The sequence below is a fragment of the Peromyscus leucopus genome, chromosome 10, assembly GCF_004664715.2.
Source record: "Peromyscus leucopus breed LL Stock chromosome 10, UCI_PerLeu_2.1, whole genome shotgun sequence".
NCBI classification, from domain to species: Eukaryota; Metazoa; Chordata; class Mammalia; order Rodentia; family Cricetidae; genus Peromyscus; species Peromyscus leucopus.
In genome coordinates, this window is record NC_051071.1 from 92,136,040 (window position 1) to 92,155,248 (window position 19,209).

The 19,209-nt window shown below is 42.6% G+C and overlaps 1 protein-coding gene across 1 annotated transcript in view; it reads left to right on the top strand.

Moving 5' to 3' along the window:
- Btbd8 (BTB domain containing 8) overlaps positions 1-19,209 on the top strand; it is a 72,527-nt gene that overhangs the window by 4,670 nt on the left and 48,648 nt on the right. The window contains exons 2-4 of the mRNA XM_028867375.2: positions 1,755-1,949; positions 6,258-6,454; positions 12,032-12,149. Of these exons, the coding sequence (XP_028723208.1) occupies positions 1,755-1,949; positions 6,258-6,454; positions 12,032-12,149 (510 nt within the window). The remainder of the gene's footprint in view (positions 1-1,754; positions 1,950-6,257; positions 6,455-12,031; positions 12,150-19,209) is intronic.

The following is a 19,209-nucleotide window of genomic DNA, read 5'->3' on the forward strand; positions in this document are numbered from 1 at the left end:
GGCCAGCAGTGGGGCTCAGCACAACACACTCTGTATAACTTTAAGTTAGTTACCTTTGAAAATAATCTGTGGAAAAAAAAAAACTGACTAAGCTAAAACATGTTTGTGAAGTTTCCAAAGCGTCTGTGCTCTGAGGCATTTGTTTTCTTTAGTAAAATGGGATCTGTGGACAAGCAAATACTGAGCTCGTTCTGTGGACTAATGACGTGCAGTTCTTGCCCTTTGGGAATTCATTACCTAGTGGGGAGAGATGCATAAAAATAATGATGATGCAATGACAGAAGTGCTGTAATAGAGGCGTGGACCTGGTGTCATGGGATTGGGGAAGGAGCCATTAGCCTGGTCTTAGGGGACCTTGAGTGTCATTGGCTGCTTTCCAAGCTTTCACTGTAATGGATATCTTTACCTAGTCCATGATCCTCCTGTGGTGCGTGGGTGTGATTGCCAATTATATCCTGCAATACAGAAATCCTCTGAGAACCCATACCTTGATGATATCGGTGATTTGGCATAGTAAAACAAAGTATTTTACATAAGTAGAGAGCAGAAATACATAGTAAAAAAATAGGCAGATGAATAGATTATGACATTTTCTGCTATTTTCGGTTTCAGTTTACATATACATGAAATCAGTGGGCTTTGCCATAACTACATATGCACACTAGAGATTCAAGTGGGTTTATCTCCTGAGTAATGATTAGAGCATGATTAATTCTGTGGTGGGGATGGGAAAGGGCATAAATGTCACATTCTTGACATCCAAGGCTGCATTTCAGACTTGGTAATTAACAAAAGTGTAATAGTTTCTAACCTGAATTGTCTATTGTTATGTCTTGTTTCTTGGTACTGACTTTATACATTTTTGGTTCGGTTTAGTATGATTTTTGAACAATTGATTCATTAATAGTCAGAAGCTAAGTTAACTTTCTGCTCTGTGTTTCCATTATAAAACTCAAGAAGGTACATTTTAAAGGAAAGTCAATGTAAGTGTCTGTCTTAGGGTTTTATTACTGCATTGAAACACTATGAAACACAGCAACTTAGGGAGGAAAAGGTTTATTTGGCTTACATTTCCACATTGTAGTCTCACTGAAGGAAGTTAGAACAGGAACTCAAATAAGACAGGAACCTGGAGGCAGGAGCTGATGCAGAGGCCATGGAAGGGTGCTGCTTACTGGCTTGTTCTCCATGGCTTGCTCAGACTGCTTTCTGAAAGAACCCGGACCACCAGCACAGGAATGGATGGCGTCACCCACCATGTGCTGGGCTCTCCCCCATCAATCTCTAATTAAGAAAATGCCTCTCAGATGGATCTTCTCAATTGAGGTTTCTTCTTTTAGATGACTTTAGCTTGTGTCAAGTTGATATAAAACTAGCCAGGACAGTAGCAGGAAATAAGATTTATTAATAGAATTAAGAAAATATTTTTTATCTTTTAGTGAAATCCTCTTTGTTTTGACTATAGGTTTTTAGAAAATCAGAGTCAAAACCAATAATTAAGTGTAGTGTTCTTTAAAATGAACTCAAACAAACTCAGTTTTTCTATAAATTATTTCTGTAAAGTTGGTTTCTCCTACCTTTATGTGGGTTCCAGGAAGTTGAATCACCAGCCTCACATGATCTTTTCCCTCTGAGCCAGCTCGCTTGGCCTCTATTATTCCGTTATTTATGTATTTCTAAGTATGTAGGTTGTTTCAAAACCTGTTACCTATTGTAAGCATCACTAATCCAAGTATAACCCTTTTCCCCAACAGGCTCTTAAAGGAAGAAATCCACACAGACACTGTTCTTTCTGTTGGTGGTTCTTTGTTCAAAGTACACAGGGCAGTCTTGTTAGCCAGAGCTCCTGGCTTTCATTTCCACGTCATTGGACAGACGCCAAGGGGCCTAACAAATGAGCTTGTTCCTGTGGACAATGTTGAAGCTTCAGAACTTAGAGCCTTTTTACAGTAAGTGCCTCATCTACTTTCCTCTTACATCTGAATCTGATAAATAGTTGGCTTTTAAAAAATGTATGTGCATATTTTCCTTATTTCATAATCTAAGAAAAACCTATTCATTTAAATTATTGTATTGCTGGACAGTGGTGGCGCACACCTTTAATCCTAGCGCTTGGGAGGCAGAGCCAGGTGGATCTCTGTGAGTTCAAGGCCAGTCTGGTATACAAAGCGAGTTCCAGGACAGCTAAGACTCACACAGAAAAACCCTGTCTCAAAAAAAAAAAGTTAATATTAGAGACTTAGTATGGCAAAGGCAAACTCAAGACTGATCCACAGCCAGATGTTGTATATGTGCCTGTAATCTCAGCAATAGGGAAATGGAGACATTACATTATTTTTAACCTTTATTTGCCATCATTAAAAGTGATAGGTACGTGGGCTGGAGAGAGAGATGGTTTAGAGCACTTGTTGCTCTTGCAGAAGACCTGGGTTCCATTCCAAGCATCCACATGGCAGCTCACAGCCATCCTAACCCTGGTTCCAGGGTTAACAACACCCTCTTCTGACCTCTGTAGGCACCAGGCACACACATGGGGTTCAGACACACATGCAGGCAAAACATACGCATAAAATACTATAACTCAATATATATATTTGAAGTGATAGGGAAGAGGCAAGCCGTGGTGGCGCTCACTCCTAATCCCCACACTTTAGAAGCAGAGGCAGGTGGGTCTTGTGAGTTTGAGGCAAGCCTGGTCTACATAGGACAGCCAGGGCTACACAGAGAAACCCTGTGTCTAAATTAATAAATAAATAAGTAGTGAACGGCGAGGAAAGACTGGCTCCGTGGCAGCAGGGCAGAGTGAGGAGAGCTCCGCCCTCCGCTGCTGTGCGGTTCCTGTCAGCTTCAGTTTCCTCAGAAGGAGGAAGAGAGGAGCTGGCTTTGTGCTTTCTCCCTTTCATGGGCTCCGTGCTGGACGTTTAACCACACTCTGTTAACGTTGAGTGTCATGGTGTGTCGTGGTCATGTAAACTCCTTGGAGTAGGATTGTCTGACAAACGTCACTTCACAGGTGACCCCTCAGCCGGGGCTTCACATATGGAGAGTACTTACATGTCCCCCCCTCCCCAAATTTTTTTAGCAGATTACATTGAAGTTTGTCATTCATAAAGCATAAAGGGCATATTATAATAGAAACCATTGGCTTAGATTTTCTTTTCTTTCTCTCTCTCTCTTTCTTCTTTCTTTCAACAGGGTCTCACCTTGTAGTCCTGGCTGTCCTGGTGCTAGCTCTGTAGACCAGGCTGGACTTAAACTCACAGAGATCTGTCTGTCTCTGCCTCCTGCATGCTGATATTAAAGACATGTACTACCATGCCTTGTCTGATTTAGACTTTTTTTAAAATAAAACTTTTGATAAAATAGAATTTTGAATTTTTGCTATATGAAATTCAATCGTTTTATATCCTTTCTTCTAATCCATGAAGCCCCTGAAACTCTTTTATGTTGGTACTTACTCTACAGTAAGTAGAGTAGCATGCACTCGAGTTAAGAGTAGAAACAGTTGAAACCATGTGTGACTCAGGTGTCATTTGAAAGCAGTGCTTGTTTTATGACCTCAAGATTACAACTAAGATCATAAAATGCCTTTGATTTTCCAGGAGGTTTTAACCGTGTGTTTATTGTGAAAGTGCATATGCATGTGGAAGAGAAAGAAAGAGGACCTTGGTATTTCCAGTCTAACATCAGTAACAGAACCCGACACAGCACGGCGGTCCCTGCTTCCTCTCTGCTTCCAACAGTGGGAGGGCCAATTCTCCTTGCAGTGTTAGCTGTGCTGTCTGCATTGGGGGGGTGGGGGGGTGTTTAAGCAGGGCTTTGTTCATGGAGGCTCACATTCGCCCCTCAGGTGCGCGCTCCAGCTGTGTATGTATTTTAATTTATCATTTATTTACGTATTGAGAGGCGATCTCACATGCTGCCCAGTCTGTCCTTGAGTTCTTAGGCTCCGGTGATCATCCCTGTCTGAGGTTACAGCAGAGGCCTCTTAGCTATTGCCATGTATCCTTTAAAAACTGTTTCTGAGATTACAACATTTAGCCTGTAGTCTGATGCTCTGGTATCTGGAGTCTCACTGAGTTTCTCACTGCGTCAGAGGAGAGACTGCCCCTTCCAGGGTTAGTTAATTCCTAGAAGCAGCAAATGAGTTACCTGTGAACACACCTTTGCAGACCAGCCAACCACGAGTCCCTGCGCACACCAGCATACCTTCTGTTTCCATCTGGTTCTTACATTTTAACGTCCCCCTCTCCTGCACATCCCAGGCCAGGTAGCAGATGGCAAGAGACCAGCCCTCACTCCTGAGCCTGCCTACGTTATCCAAAGCACCACACCCCAGCCCTGTTCAATTACCACCTCATCTTCCTCCTTCCCTCCCACAGAAGCCACGAACGAGGCTTTTGTCTGCTTTCTCCTACCCGATCAGCTCTTGCTTCCCACACGGCCCTGTGCAGGTGCCTGCACCTGTGCCTTGCCTACTACACCTGTGCCTTGCCTACACCTGTGCCTTGCCTACACCTGTGCCTTGCCTGCACCTGTGCCTCGCCTGCACCTGTGCCTTGCCTACACCTGTGCCTTGCCTGCACCTGTGCCTTGCCTACACCTGTGCCTTGCCTGCACCTGTGCCTTGCCTACACCTGTGCCTTGCCTGCACCTGTGCCTTGCCTGCACCTGTGCCTTGCCTACACCTGTGCCTTGCCTACACCTGTGCCTTGCCTGCACCTGTGCCTTGCCTGCACCTGTGCCTTGCCTACTACACCTGTGCCTTGCCTACACCTGTGCCTTGCCTACACCTGTGCCTTGCCTGCACCTGTGCCTTGCCTGCACCTGTGCCTTGCCTACACCTGTGCCTTGCCTGCACCTGTGCCTTGCCTACTACACCTGTGCCTTGCCTACACCTGTGCCTTGCCTACACCTGTGCCTTGACTACACCTGTGCAGGTGCCTACACCTGTGCCTCGCCTGCACCTGTGCCTCGCCTGCACCTGTGCCTTGCCTACACCTGTGCCTTGCCTGCACCTGTGCCTCGCCTGCACCTGTGCCTTGCCTGCACCTGTGCCTCGCCTGCACCTGTGCCTTGCCTACACCTGTGCCTTGCCTGCACCTGTGCCTCGCCTGCACCTGTGCCTCGCCTGCACCTGTGCCTTGCCTACACCTGTGCCTTGCCCACAGGGCCCAGAGGAAGCAGTGTTTTCCTCTAGCACTCCACTTACTTGAGACAAAGTTTCTTATCAAATCAGAAACTCCCAGGATGCACCTGTCTCCACCCCCAAGGTTGGTTATAGGCGTGTGCAGCCATGCTCAGCTTTTTTAAGTGTGGCCTGAGACTCTGAACTCAGATCTTCATGCGGCAGGTACTCTACCCGCTGAGCTGGCTCCCAGCCCCTCAGGTCCTGTATCTTTTAATGCCTCCAGTCCTCATCATGCCAGCCAGACCTACTTTAAACTCACAACATCAACCTCAAGTAGGTACTTAGTGCCAAGTATCAGCCTTACTATGTGGATTTTGTCCTTTATTCTGTCTACGTAGTGTATAAGTCTGATTTTCTTTTAACTACTCCTGAGTCCCTGCAGTACATCATCCTTGGCTATGTTGTATAATCCTTTTATATGTTGCTACTATTTTGTTGAGGGTGTTTTCTTCTCCTTTCCCTTCTTCTTTTTGAGACAGGGTTTCTCTGTGTAGTCCCAGCTGTCTTGGAGGTTGCTCTGTAGACTAGACCGGCTTTGAACTGACAGAGATGCTCCTGCCTCTGCCTCCCAAGTGCCACCAGGCCCAGCTGAGGATGTTTTTCTTATACTAATAATGAACAGTAGCCTATTTCTTTTTTCCTACAATACTTTTGTCTTCTTTTATACCAGTCATTCTGGCTGTAGAGAATGAGTTGGGACATATTTCTCTTCTACTTTTTGGGGAAAAAATTGTGAAATATTAGTGTTAATCTTTAAGAATTTGGTAAAATTTACCAATGAAGCCATGTAGCCCTGGGTTTGTTTGTTTGTTTGTTTGTTTGTTTGTATGTAGGACCTCAAGCATGTTAGGCAAATGCTGTACTACATCTTCAACACCACATAATCTGGATGTGATGATACATGCCTATCACCCCAGCACATGAATGATCAGAAGTTCAAAGGTCATATGCTACATAGCAAGTTCAAAACCAGCCTGGGATACAAGAGACCCTGTCTCAAACAAAAAGACCAAAAAAAAAAAAAATCACTTTTATTTTGATTAATATTTTATATTTTGCCTTTTAGGATTGTATATTCGTCAAACAAAAGCATAAAAAACTATGAAGAGGAAATTCTTAAAAAAATGAAAGTGGAAAGTGTAATGCCAGAAACAAAGCCTGACGTTAGCTTTCAGGACTGTGGAGATTCGTCCACTTGTTCTTTTGGGAAGTGTGAAATTCCAGAAGATATTACTGGTGGAGGCGGCAGTTTTATTTCCAGTGGTGAGATATTTTGCTTGATTTTTAAAAACTTTATAGCCACAGATTTAATTATATTCTGATGTAGTAGAGAAAAGCATGCTTGTAAAGCTTCTCTCCCAAATTTGGTTGTTGTTTGTTTTAATGAGCATGGAGAAAGGGAAAACACTACTGTGGTCACTTTATCATTTCTCCAAGTCATTGGAGACAAATATATTTACATACAATTCCACATTTTCTTTCCAGCTACTTCAGCCTCAGTGTTAGCGCTTCTCATTCTAGTCTATTCCAATAAGAAGAGAAGTTTTAGCTGAGAGCTAGTTCTAACACAGCATATGTATTCCTTAAACTACCAGGAAACATAAAAGTTGCCATAGCATGAAAACTTTGTCATGAGGCATTTCAAAAAAGATTATGACCTAATAAAAATAGTAGCCTAGTTTTATGTGTTAAGTGGTTAAGAAACATATAAGTAAGTTGTGTGTAATGTTCATTGTACATAAATACTACAGTACATATGGTATTGCATCTTGAAAATGAGTAACTGTTCTTGTGGAAATAGATGTCAGAATTCTTGCAGATTGAGAGTTAACTATTAATTGATGGAGAAAAGAAATTAATTAGATAGGCAAACATTTCAATAGGAAACCTGAGGACTTTGGATCATAGAGTAGACTTTATATTGTTCATAGAGCACCTTAGTGCCAGTTAGCTGCCATCAAATTCATGGGACACTAGAGAGGCCTCATATCACCCTTCCTGTGCAGTGAAATTTCACTATAAAACAACAACAACAACAACAACAACAAATTAAGAAATGCTAAGAATTTAGTGTAAATGAAATGATCATGTAGTATCTTATTACTAGCATTTTGTGAGGAATAACAACTAAACTGATTGACTCTTGGTTAGAATTCTTGCTTATTACATTCACCATACCTAATTATGAATAAATGAATATTCTTGATTTTGAAGGAGGCCCATTTATACTAGACTCTCAGAACCCTAAGAAGTGCTTACAGACCGACTGATAGTGTTGTTTTATACCCAGAGATTGTAAGGGACAAAGGCCACTCAACAGTGGACAAGTTAATGTCTGGTAGCTAGTCATCCTGTTGATAGAGAACTCTGCCAAGGTTCATTCAACCCTCGACCCTTTCTCCATGACACCAGGGAAAATCCTATAGTCCCCTTCTACCTGAGTTAAGAGTCTTGTTGATTACTTGGTATTTTCCCCAAAGAAATGTGCCCTGCCACCTCTGCGTCTTTAGTCTGTCTCTTAATTCCTGAGTTGTCATTCTGGTCGTCTATCACATCTTTTAATTGCGTACCTGCTTTGTGTACTTAAACACACGGAAGTAAAACAGTGTTCCTGCCCTGAGCCGAGTAGGTAGCACCGGTGGAATGAGGTGCAGGTGCTCAGAGAGAACAAATAGAGCATGTGTAACCTGAACTCACACTTCAGAGAAAGGTGCACACTGGGGGGGACGTCTTTCAGTCTGTTTTGTGAGTTTGCACTGCTAGGCAAGTCTAACCCTGAGCTGTATCCCCAGCCTTGTTACGCTTTTTGAGACATGGCTCACTAAGTTGCTTAGGCTATCCTTGAACTCACCCCGAAGTCCATACAGGCCTTATACTTGCTGTCTTCCTGCCTTTAGCAGGAATTCTAGGCCTGTGTGGGCCTGTGCTGTCAGGCCCTGCAGGAGTACCTTTCAGTTGAATCCCAAAGAAGAACACAAACGAATGCAGCAAAGCTGCCTTAAGAGAATAGTCCATCAGAGTGACCATGACTGACTGTGCCTGGGGGCAGAGAAGAGGGACGCGCGTGTATTTGTCTGTAGTGGGAACGGGAAGGGTTAGGATGCAGGGAGAGATTGGAGTTAGGAGAGCTGTATGGAGAGAGAACTCTGTGATTGTCCAAAGTGGAATAGCTAAAGACAGTGAAAGGCTTGCTACTAATGTCTTGTTACTCACAGAGGATTGGTCCCAGGACCTTCTCTCACCCAGGATACCAAAATCTGTGGATGCTTACATGCCCTAAGATATAAAAGGGTGTAGATTTGTGTACAATCTATTTACATCCTCCTGTATGTTCACATTTCTAGATTACTGAGAATTCCTAATACAGTGTAAATTGTTGCCAGAGTTTTTCTGCTTTGCCCACAGTCAGGACAAATCCTTGTCACCCGCCAGTCCCACAGCCGCTCAGACCCAACCAAGCAAACACAGAGACTTATATTGCATACAAACTGTATGGCCGTGGCAGGCTTCTTGCTAACTTTTCTTATATCTTAAAGTAACCCATTTCTAGAAATCTATACCTTGCCACGTGGCTCGTGGCTTACCAGCATCTTCACATGCTTCTTGTGCTGGCGGCATCTGGCAGCCAGTCCTTCTGCCTTCCTGTCCTTTTATTTCTCCTCTCTGTTAGTCCCGCCTATCCTTCCTGCCTAGCCACAGCCAATCAGGTTTTATTTATTGATCAATCAGAACAACTTGACATACAGACCATCCCCCAGCACAGCCAAGTGCAGACCATCTCAGACACCTGCACTCAGGCCCATGGTCCTAATTATCCTCTATGCGGACCTGCTGGGTAACTCCACAAAGAACCCAAGAAGGGCTCCCACAGGACATACAGAACATCCCACAGCACTAAATGGTTATTAAACTGCGTTTTTTAGGGAATACTGACAAGAAAAAAGAGTCAGTCCATGTTTAGCTCACATGTAAATATGCTAGCCTTAACTAAACACTGATGGGAGGTGAAGTCAGCAGTGTGCAGATGAATGCTGGAGATACTGAGGATCCATCTGTGAAATGACTAGAGGCCCCTTCGTTTTGTGGATCCAGGTTGTTGCTTAGTACTTGACAAATCCCCTAACTCTGCCTAACGTTTGACTGTGGGTCTGCATCTGTTTCCATCAGTTGCTGGATGATGCCTCTCTGATGACCATTGGGCGAGGTACCAATCTGACCACAGGTGATGTCCAGTTCAGACTATGTATCTGCTATTGTTAGGAGTCTAAGCTAGGGTCTTCCTTGTAGATTCCTGGGATGCTATGGGATGGTCTGTATTTCAAATTGCTCTGATTGGTCAATAAATAAAACACTGATTGGCCAGTGGCCAGGCAGGAAGTATAGGCGGGACTAACAGGAGAATTGAGAGAACAGGAAAATAGAGAGAGTCACTGCCAGCCGCCGCCATGACAAGCAGCATGTGAAGATGCCAGTAAGCCACAAGCCATGTGGCAAGGTATAGATTTATGGAAATGAATTAATTTAAGCTATAAGAACAGTTAGCAAGAAGCCTACAATGGCCATACAGTTTGTAAACAATGTAAGTCTCTGTGTTTACTTGGTTGGGTCTGAGCGGCTATGGGACTGGCGGGTGACAGAGATTTTGTCCTGACTGTTGGCAAGGCAGGAAAACTCTAGTTACACTGGGAGATTCCCTTGCTCCAGTTTTTAACCTGACCCTGAAATGCACCCCCTTTCTGGTAGTCTCTTTCAGTACTCTCTGCCTTCATCCCCCCTGCCCAACCTGATTGCTCATGTTCCCATTCTGACCTGCCCTTAGTCCACTCATGAAATCTCTATTTTCCCTTCCCAGGGAGATCTGGGTGCCCCCGCCCCCATGAACCTTCTTTGTTACCTAGCCTCTCTAAGGCTGTGGATTGTAACATAGTTATCCTTTATTTTACAGCTAATATCCATTTATGAGTGAGTACATACCATGTTTGTTTTTCTCAGTCTGGGTTACCTCACTTAGGATGATTTTTTTTTCCAGTTCCATCAAATTTCCTGATGTCCTTGTTTTTAACAGCTGAGTAATACTCCATTGTGTAAGTGTACCATATTTTCTTTATCCATTCCTCAGCTGAGGGACATCTAGGTTGTTTCCAAGTTCTGGTGATTACAAATAAAGCTGCTATGGACATAGTTGAGCAAGGTCCCTTTGGTATGACTGAGCATCCTTTGGGTATATGCCCAAGAGCAGTAGAGCTGGGTCTTGTAGTAGGTTGATTCCTAATTTTCTGAGGAACCACCACACTGACTTCCAAAGTGGTTATGCAAGTTTGCACTGCCACCAACAATGGAGGAGTGTTCCCCCTGTTCCACATCTTCTCCAGCATAAGCTGTTGCTTGTGTTTTTTATTTTAGCCATTCTGAAGTGTAAGATGGTATCTCAGAGTCATTTTGGTTTGTATTTCCCTGATGACTAAGAATATTCAACATCTCCTTAAGTGTTTCTTGGCCATTGGAGATTCTTCTGTTGAGAATTCTCTATTTAGATTTGTACCCCATTTTTAAATTTGATTATTTGGTTTGTTGATATCTAGTTTCTTGAGTTCTTTATATAATTTGGAAATGAGCCCTCTGTTGGAGGTGGGGTTGGTGAAGAACTTTTCCTATTCCGTAGGCTGCTGTTTTGTCCTATTAATGGTGTCCTTTGCCTTACAGAAGCTTTTCAGTTTCATGAGGTCCCATTTATTAATTGTCGATCTTAGTGCCTGTGCTATTGGTGTTCTGTGCATTCAAGATTATTTCCCACTTTCTCTTCTATCAGGTTCAGTGTATCTAGATTTATATTGAGGTCTTTGATGCACTTGAACTTGAGTTTTGTGCAGGGTGATAGATATGGATCTATTTACATTCTTCTACGTGCTGACATCCAGTTAGACCAGCTCCATTTGTTGAAGATGCCTCTTTTTTCTATTGTATAATTTTGGTTTCTTTGTTAAAAATCAGGTGTCCATAGGTATGTGGATTTACATCCAGGTCTTCAATTTGATTCCATTGATCCATCTATCTGTTTTTATGCCAATACCAGAAGGTTTTTATTACTGTAGTTCTGTAGTAGAGCTTGAAATCAGGGATGGTGATACCTCTGAAGTTCTTTTATTGTACAGGATTGTTTTAGCTATCCTAGATTTTTTGTTTTTTCTTCTTTCAAGGTCTGTAAAGAATTGTGTTGGGATTTTGATGGGGATTTCATTGAATCTGTAGATTGCTTTTGATAAGATGGACATTTTTTAGTATGTTAATCCTATTGATCCATGATCTGGCCCAGGGCCAGACAGTTTTAACATAGAATTCTAACAACAACATGGGGAAGGGGAAGAGAAGCAAGGGTCTGACACTTGATTTCAGGTGACTTGAGAACCTCTCACTTGTTCCCACCCCGTCAGTGACCACAGTATCTCCATGAGAACCATCCTGTATGCCAGGCCTTTTACAGATGGACCTCTGGAGGCCCGTCTGTGTCCACTCCATAGCTTAGGAAGTCAGGAACTGAGTATGAAAAAATAATATCAGTACTGCAGAAATTGCTCTTGCTAATTCAATTATTCATGAAGTAAATTCGTTTTTGTCATATAGTAAATATATTTTAATCTAACTATATTTTAAGGCTTATATTTAAGGTATGTTTGTATTTAATTAATACATATTTCAAAGTAGGAAATAGAAATGATTTGAAATTTTTTACTTTATTTTGAATTGAGATAATTGTGAAGAAAGCTACTTGCAAGCATTAGAAAATGAAATTTAGTGATGTTTATAGTATTAAAGAAGCTATTTTTGTCTTCTCTTTTAAAGATAATTATGACCTGGAACCTGCATCTGAATTAGGAGAAGATTTATTGAAGCTTTACGTGAAACAGTGTTGTCCCGACATCGATATTTGTGTTGATGGGAAGAGTTTCAGAGCTCACAGGTAAAGACATCGATTGATTGGTGTTGTGGTGTTGGGTCAGAGAAAGTGGTGTCCTTTCCTGCCCAGTGCTTTTCAAGCCACAGTTCCTGCAGACCACAGGGCTCCACAGTAGCTGCTCAGGGTCAGAATCTAGCAGAGGAGAGGTCAGCCATCACACAGGCCTTATGCCTACAGGCTCACACATATGCAAGTTTCAGCCCAAGTAAATCTGCTCAAATCCACATGAAGCTAAGATTTAATCAGAAGAAAATATCCTGCCTAAAATAGGTTTAAAATCTACTGTCACAGAAAATGTATTTAAAAGCAGTTTTTATTTTGTTGGCTTTATAGTAATAGATATAATTTCTACATGAACAGCATATATGAATGCATTTTGGCTCAAGTTCTGTGATTCTAAATGGAGGATGTTCATGAATAGCATTGGGTAGGAGATCTGATGTTTTCTTGTACTTTTGAAAAACTTCGTGTTTTAGACTAGTTTGCTTAGATAGTCCAGGCTTTTTAGGTTTCAAATTAAACTCTGCTCTCTGTTTTGGCCAGGGTTTTTCATTGTTAAGTAGGTAAAATCTGCTAGAAAGAAGAAAAAAATTAACAAGAAAAACAGATTATCTGTTGAGACTGGAGGGAAAGAAACATTGCCAGGTCTCAACTGTGGGCTGGAATCAACCCGAAGCCTGAGAGGCCAGACAGTTCTTCCCTCCATTTCAAACAGGAAGATTGATAAGAAGTTCCTCTGTGTGTTCCTACTGAGGACAAAGCAGACTTTGTAGTGGTGTGTGTGTGTGTGTGTGTGTGTGTGTGTGTGTGTGTGCATGCGCACGCATATGTTTGCACATGTTAGGGTGCACGTGTATGTGTAGGTACTCCACACATGTACACATGCATGTGGAAGCCCACGTTGAGATCACTTTCTACTCTGAGTCGGAGTTTTCTGGCTGAACCTAAAACTTGTCAGGTATAGCTGGTGTCCCGGGACCGCTCTCTCTGCCTCGGAAGTGCTGGCTTTGGAGGCGGCAGCTACGGCTGCCTGGCCTTCCCTTAGTTCTGGGGTTCAGAAACTTTAGTCCTTATACTTGTATGGCAAACACTTTATCCAGTAAGCACCCTCAGCCCAAGAAGCAGTGTTCAAGGCTCAGTAGCCCGTGGCAGTAGTTTTAGAATACAGGAATATCTACCAAACTCAGAAATCCTGTTGACTTGCCAGTTAACTGGCAGCAATGCACTAACTCCAAATCGCCAGTTTGAATGGATTAGTCTACTCGGAATTTTATGTTTCCTGTGGTGATATTTTATTTGTGATCTAACAAATAAAGCTTGCCTGGGGATCAAAGGAAAAAGCCAGCCACTTTATTAAACATAGAGGTCAAGCAGTGATAGCACATGCCTTTAATCCTAGCACTTGGGAGACAGAAATTCATCTAGCTCTCTGTGAGTTCAAGGCCACACTGGGAACAGAGCCAGGTGTGGTGGCACACACTTTTAATCCCAACACTAGTTAACTGTAGAGGTCTGGAGGTCTATACAGACAGACAGGAAGTGATAGAGCTGGGCAGGAAGAGGAAGTGATGTAGCTGGGCGGAGAGAGGAAGTGATGTTCCTGGGCGGAGAGAGGAAGTGAGATGGCAGGACACAGGAAGGTAGATAAGGCGTGAGGAAACAGGAACTCTCTCTTGAGGCTGAGGATTTCAGTCAGAGGATTTGTTATTATGCCAAAATGCAGAACTTGATAGAGATTATTAGGCCATATGCTTTCCGTGTCATAGGTATGTGTTTCCTAAACCATGGTGTATGTGTGCACATGCATTCTTGTGTGTCTGTTGTCTGTCTGTCTTTTGCCAACACTTTTACATTTGACTTCACTTTGTACCCTGCGTTTTCTTGCGGCCTTGTGGATCCTGATGCTCTTCCCGACAGAGGGGAGGGGCGGAGCCCCTGGCCCTTTGCAGCTCGTCCTCAATGCTTGCAGGTGGTCCCCATGTGCACTGCCAAGTGGACCAAGGTCATCCAGGAGCTGAGCTAGAACATTAGGTCTGTGAGCCACCATGTGGGCACTAAGAACTGAACTCAGGTCCTCTGGAAGAGCAACAAGTGCTCTTAACCTCTGAGACATCTCTCCATACCCTAGAAAATAAACTTTATGACATGGCTTTCATTTATGGTGTGGTTTGTCCATGTAACAGAAGGAAATTTGAATTAATAGAAAAGCACTTGCTCAGGATATGTTTTAAAATCTGACTTGTTTCCTACTTTGTTTTGCATATCATGATAGGAATTCTGAATCATGTTATCTTCCCAGCTCAAATTTGAACATTTCTGTTTAGTTCATAGAAATATTTTTATATTCAAATATTTGAGACAAGTAGTTCAGAAATCACATATTTGTGTACTGGCCATATTTTTATCCGTCCTTATTTATACCCAATACTTCTGCCCCAATCAGACGTGAAGAGAGTTTTTTATTCAGGGGTAGGAAGTAATGTAAAATACAAGTCTGGTAGCCTCCTAGGGTCTCATGTGTTAGTTATGTTCTATCTTTCTGACACTATTCAGTGTTAAGTAACACACTGCTTCTTATTGTGGAACTCCGTAGCATCAGCTTCCTGTCTCAGTTTCACTGATTACCAGAAGAATCCCATCTCCATATTGAGCATTTCGATTTGCTCCTATTTCCTCCTGTCACCTGAAGCCACCTCCAAACTACAACCACTCTGTTCCTGACCTCCCATTTTAAAATGTCATTTATTTTATTTTAATGTTTAGTCAGATAAATTGATTGCTACATTTTTAAAGATTATTTCTTTTTTTTTTTTTTTTTTTTTTTTTTTGGTTTTTTTTTTTTTTTTTTTTCGAGACAGGGTTCCTCTGTGTAGCTTTGCGCCTTTCCTGGAGCTCACTTGGTAGCCCAGGCTGGCCTCGAACTCACAGAGATCCGCCTGGCTCTGCCTCCCGAGTGCTGGGATTAAAGGCGTGCGCCACCGCGCCCGGCTTAAAGATTATTTCTGAGTCACATAATTAAGATTCTGTTGCAAGGTAGTGATTCCTAATTTTAGTTTCATGACACTCGGGGTCTGATATTTTCTTCCTATCAGTGTTTAGTGTACAATACTAGAGATTCGTTGTTGGATCGTGATGTTGTCCAGTCTTACTTAAGGTTAATAAATTGCACAGCACCACAGGGTCAGCATACTACTCTGGACCAGGCCACTATCTGTGCATCTTTGGGTACATTAGCTGAAAGCTTTTTCAGAAGTGGTGAGCCTTAGTAAGTTGGTCTATCTGAATTTGTATTCTGATGTAATCATTTATTAATAGTGCAGAGATTGTTTAATCTCTTGTCTCAATTTCTTAATTTGTAAAAGTAATAATAATAGTATAGAATAAGAGGATGTGTGAATTGAATCAGGTAATCACACAAAGCATACCTGCGTGTGGCTGGCATATATAACACTTTGAAAGCAAATGTTAGTTGCTCTACACTTTAGATATCTGGAGAAGTTCGGTATTGTCTGGTACACCTCCCCCACTGCAGGAGTCAGCAAACTACAAGTATGAGACAAGACAAAGAAGATGTAAGGTGGACATGTAAGCCTAAGATATTTACTGTGTTACTGTGTGGCTTTTCACAGATTAAATTTGCTATCCCCATCTTTATAGGATTTATACTTAATGATACATATACTTAATGAAATAATTATAAGATTTCATATTACTGTACGAAAGGAGGTGATTAACATCTTAGTATTACTTTATTGGTAGATTGTCTTAAAATAATGATAACTTAGGGAAAGAGGTAAAATCCCTTGGTCCCACTAGCCTTGGAGGTTCTGATGGGGAAACTAAAGGCAAAAAGAGGCACCTGGTGCCTGAAACAAACAAGGTACGCAGACTAGAGGGTCTTAGTTGAGCCCTGCTCAAGCTCCCCAGGGGCCCTCTGGTAACCTTGCTGCCCAAAGTCAGCTGAATGCACATGCCCAGGAGATTGTTTTCCTACTACACCTTACTTCTGCCTTAAGTTTGTAACTTCCAAAAATCACTTGGGTTTATTCTCAGTACGCCCGTCCCATTTGGATTTATCAATTTGATGACATAAATTAATGAATACTGTATACTCCAACAATATGTAAAATACAAAAAAAGTTATCCTTTCCATTAACATCAGTGTGGATACTTTGAAAAGATACTTAGGGAAGGGGCACTTAAAGTTGCTCTTGAATTGAGTGAAAACAGTGTAAGGCTGGGAAGACAGGTTCTGAGATGTAACAAAGTAGTACACCCAGATGAACTCACCACAGTTTGGATCCCTTTCTTCACGTTAGAGAAATGGGAGCTAGAAATCATGATGTATACATGTTTTATTCTTGCAAGAAAAAAGAGGCGCTGGTTAGTGAATCCTCATTTTTAAGGAAAGATTGGCCTTGTTGTGAAAGGTAAGTGAAGGCACTTGAGGTGCTGTGGGCAGAGCCCAGAGCTCAGCCACTGAGCTGCGTTCTCCGTCCTGTGCATTCATTTCAGGTAAAGTGTCTGTGGTGTATGCAGCTTGTTTTAAAATCCTGATAGTGTTCATTGATCAGCTGTGAATTTGCCTTACTGTATCGGCAGTTGGACATTTGTTACACTTTACAATTTAACTTAAAATGGCTAGTCCCATGAAAGCCACAATCAAATGACATTCTCTAAAATATCTGTCAAGAATTAGAGAGCATAATGGTGACATCTTTAGAAAATGTTTCCACTGTTCTGCGTTTGGTCCTTAGTCGGTCATGTGTCCCTTCAAGCAAGAGCACTTAGAAGTTATCTCCTCTAGAGCCGTTTTCTGAGTAATCCAGGCCATTGTTCTGCCTGGAATAGTGAATCTAGTTCAGCCGACCCTGGGAAACACTGAGCATCGTGGCACAAAGCGGCAGCAGGGGAAACTGGGGCATCTGGACAGGGCCGGAAGCAGCACTGCCAGTTGAAATTAAATTTAGTCAGAAGAAGAAAATAGTTTTTGACATGTTGGAAAATAAAAAGGGTGCATCAAAGATTCTTAATATGCCATACCATCCATGGCATTACTTTTTAACCGGAGGCAGATGTCCTAATTAAAAAGGAATCTTTTCTAAGTTTCTATTTTAAGGTCAGAGCAATCACTTAATCCTTAGACGCTCTTAATGCTTTCTCTGGAAAGAGCTAGCATGCTGAGAGAGTTAAATCTTGTGATGCAGACACAGGATTAGATTAGATTGTAGGAAACATGTACAGTAAATATGAGAGAACATAGGGAGGAAGCCAGAGACCCCTGAGGGCTGCTGGGCTCCAGTGTTGATTTGACCTTGGAGGAAGGGAATGGACTGCGTGCACTTAGGCTGCTGTGTATGTCTGGGGAAGTCCTCACAAGGCTTTTGGGAATTGTCCAAGCAGAGTCACCCATCAGAAAAGCCCGGCTCACGGATTCAAAGGCACCTTTCTTATCTCTACTATGCTCAAGCACTGGCAAGAATGATTTATGAGAAGGTGGCCTCAGGATTAGTGTGGTTTAGATTCCAGAGTGCTGTTACCGGGGCTGTATGTGAGTTACAGTCAGTGGTCAAAGGCATGCACGTTCCGGGAATGTCCCCATGTTAGTTGAGACACATGCTGTGTATTTATGGTCTTTACGATTAGGCTTAGCCAGAGAAACTGTAGATGGACTGTCAGAATTCTAATGGTGTCGTTCATGTGGAGTTTTTCAGTGAATTGGGCATGGTGGTGCACATCTAATTCCAGCACTCAGGTGGCTGAGGCAGGAGGGTCACCAAGTGTTTGCAATCCCAACCAATCAGTTCAGATAAACCTGAGAAACTTAGTGAAGTCTCTCTCAAAAAATACCCTGCAACAGTTGTTGGATGAGCACTCACAGACTGTGGGTGTTGCTGAGGAAAAGGGATGCAGCACAGAACAGAACCGAGTGCACACATTTGAATTCAGTGAGATTAGAGTAGTCAGAGAGGCTCCTGAATGCACACGTTTGAATTCAGTGAGATTAGTGTAGTCAGAGAGGCTGCTGAGGCAGACTTGTCCTGGAAGACAAGTCAGTGCGCTGTTTGTTGCTGTTGTTTTGGTTTTTTGAGAAATAGAGTTTCTCTGTGTAGCTGCGACTGTCCTGGAAACCAGGTTAGCCTCCAATTCAGATCTGCCTGCCTCTGCTTCCCGAGGGCTGGGATTGAAGGTGTGTGCCACTACTGCCCGGCCACTATGGCTAACTAGTGGTTTAGCTCTGCACTCTGATCTTCAGGCAAGCTTTATTTGTTAGATCACGAACAAAATATTACCACGTTACTACAAACATCACATAAATTAAAGCTCTTGCCATTTGTCTTTCTGTCTTTAGGAAGGAATCATAAACTGTAATGCGTATAATCTGTTCAACAGACTCAGTCAGACTTTAAAGACTCTGCCTTTGTCGTACTTTATGCTTTTTGTTTTGTTCTATTTTTTTAAGATAGTCTTGGCTGGAATTGTCTGTGTAGACCAGACTGGCAGCCTTGCACTCTCTTCCTGTCTGCCTTCCCAGTGCTTGGATTAGAGGCATGTGCTCCATGCCTGGCTCCTGTATTTCTTAGACCATGGATAGGAACCTATGAGTCTTTTTTCTTCTTTCCGTGTGTGTGTGTGTGTGTGTGTGTGTGTGTGTGTGTGTGTGTGTGTGTGTGTGTGTGTATGTCATTTTGTTACAAGTGTGCTTCCTGTAGGTACGGTTTTGGAGGTCAACCTCAAGTATCTTCCTCTGTTGCTGCCTACCTTATATTCTTTTAGAAGTACATTTATTTTCCATGTGTACGTGCATGCATACATGCCATGGCATGTTGGTGAACAGTCTGTGGGAGGCAGTTCCCTCCTTCCACCATGTGAGTCCCAGAGTTGGAATTCAGGCCATCAGGTTTGGTAACAAGTGCCTTTACCCACGGAGCCATCTTGTAGGCCCGCCACCTTGTATTTTGAGACAAGGTCTCTCACTGAATCTGGAACTTTCAGGTAGACTGGCTGGCTAGTAACCCCTAAAATCTACCTGTCTCCATCTCCCTATGCCTCTAAGGCTGGG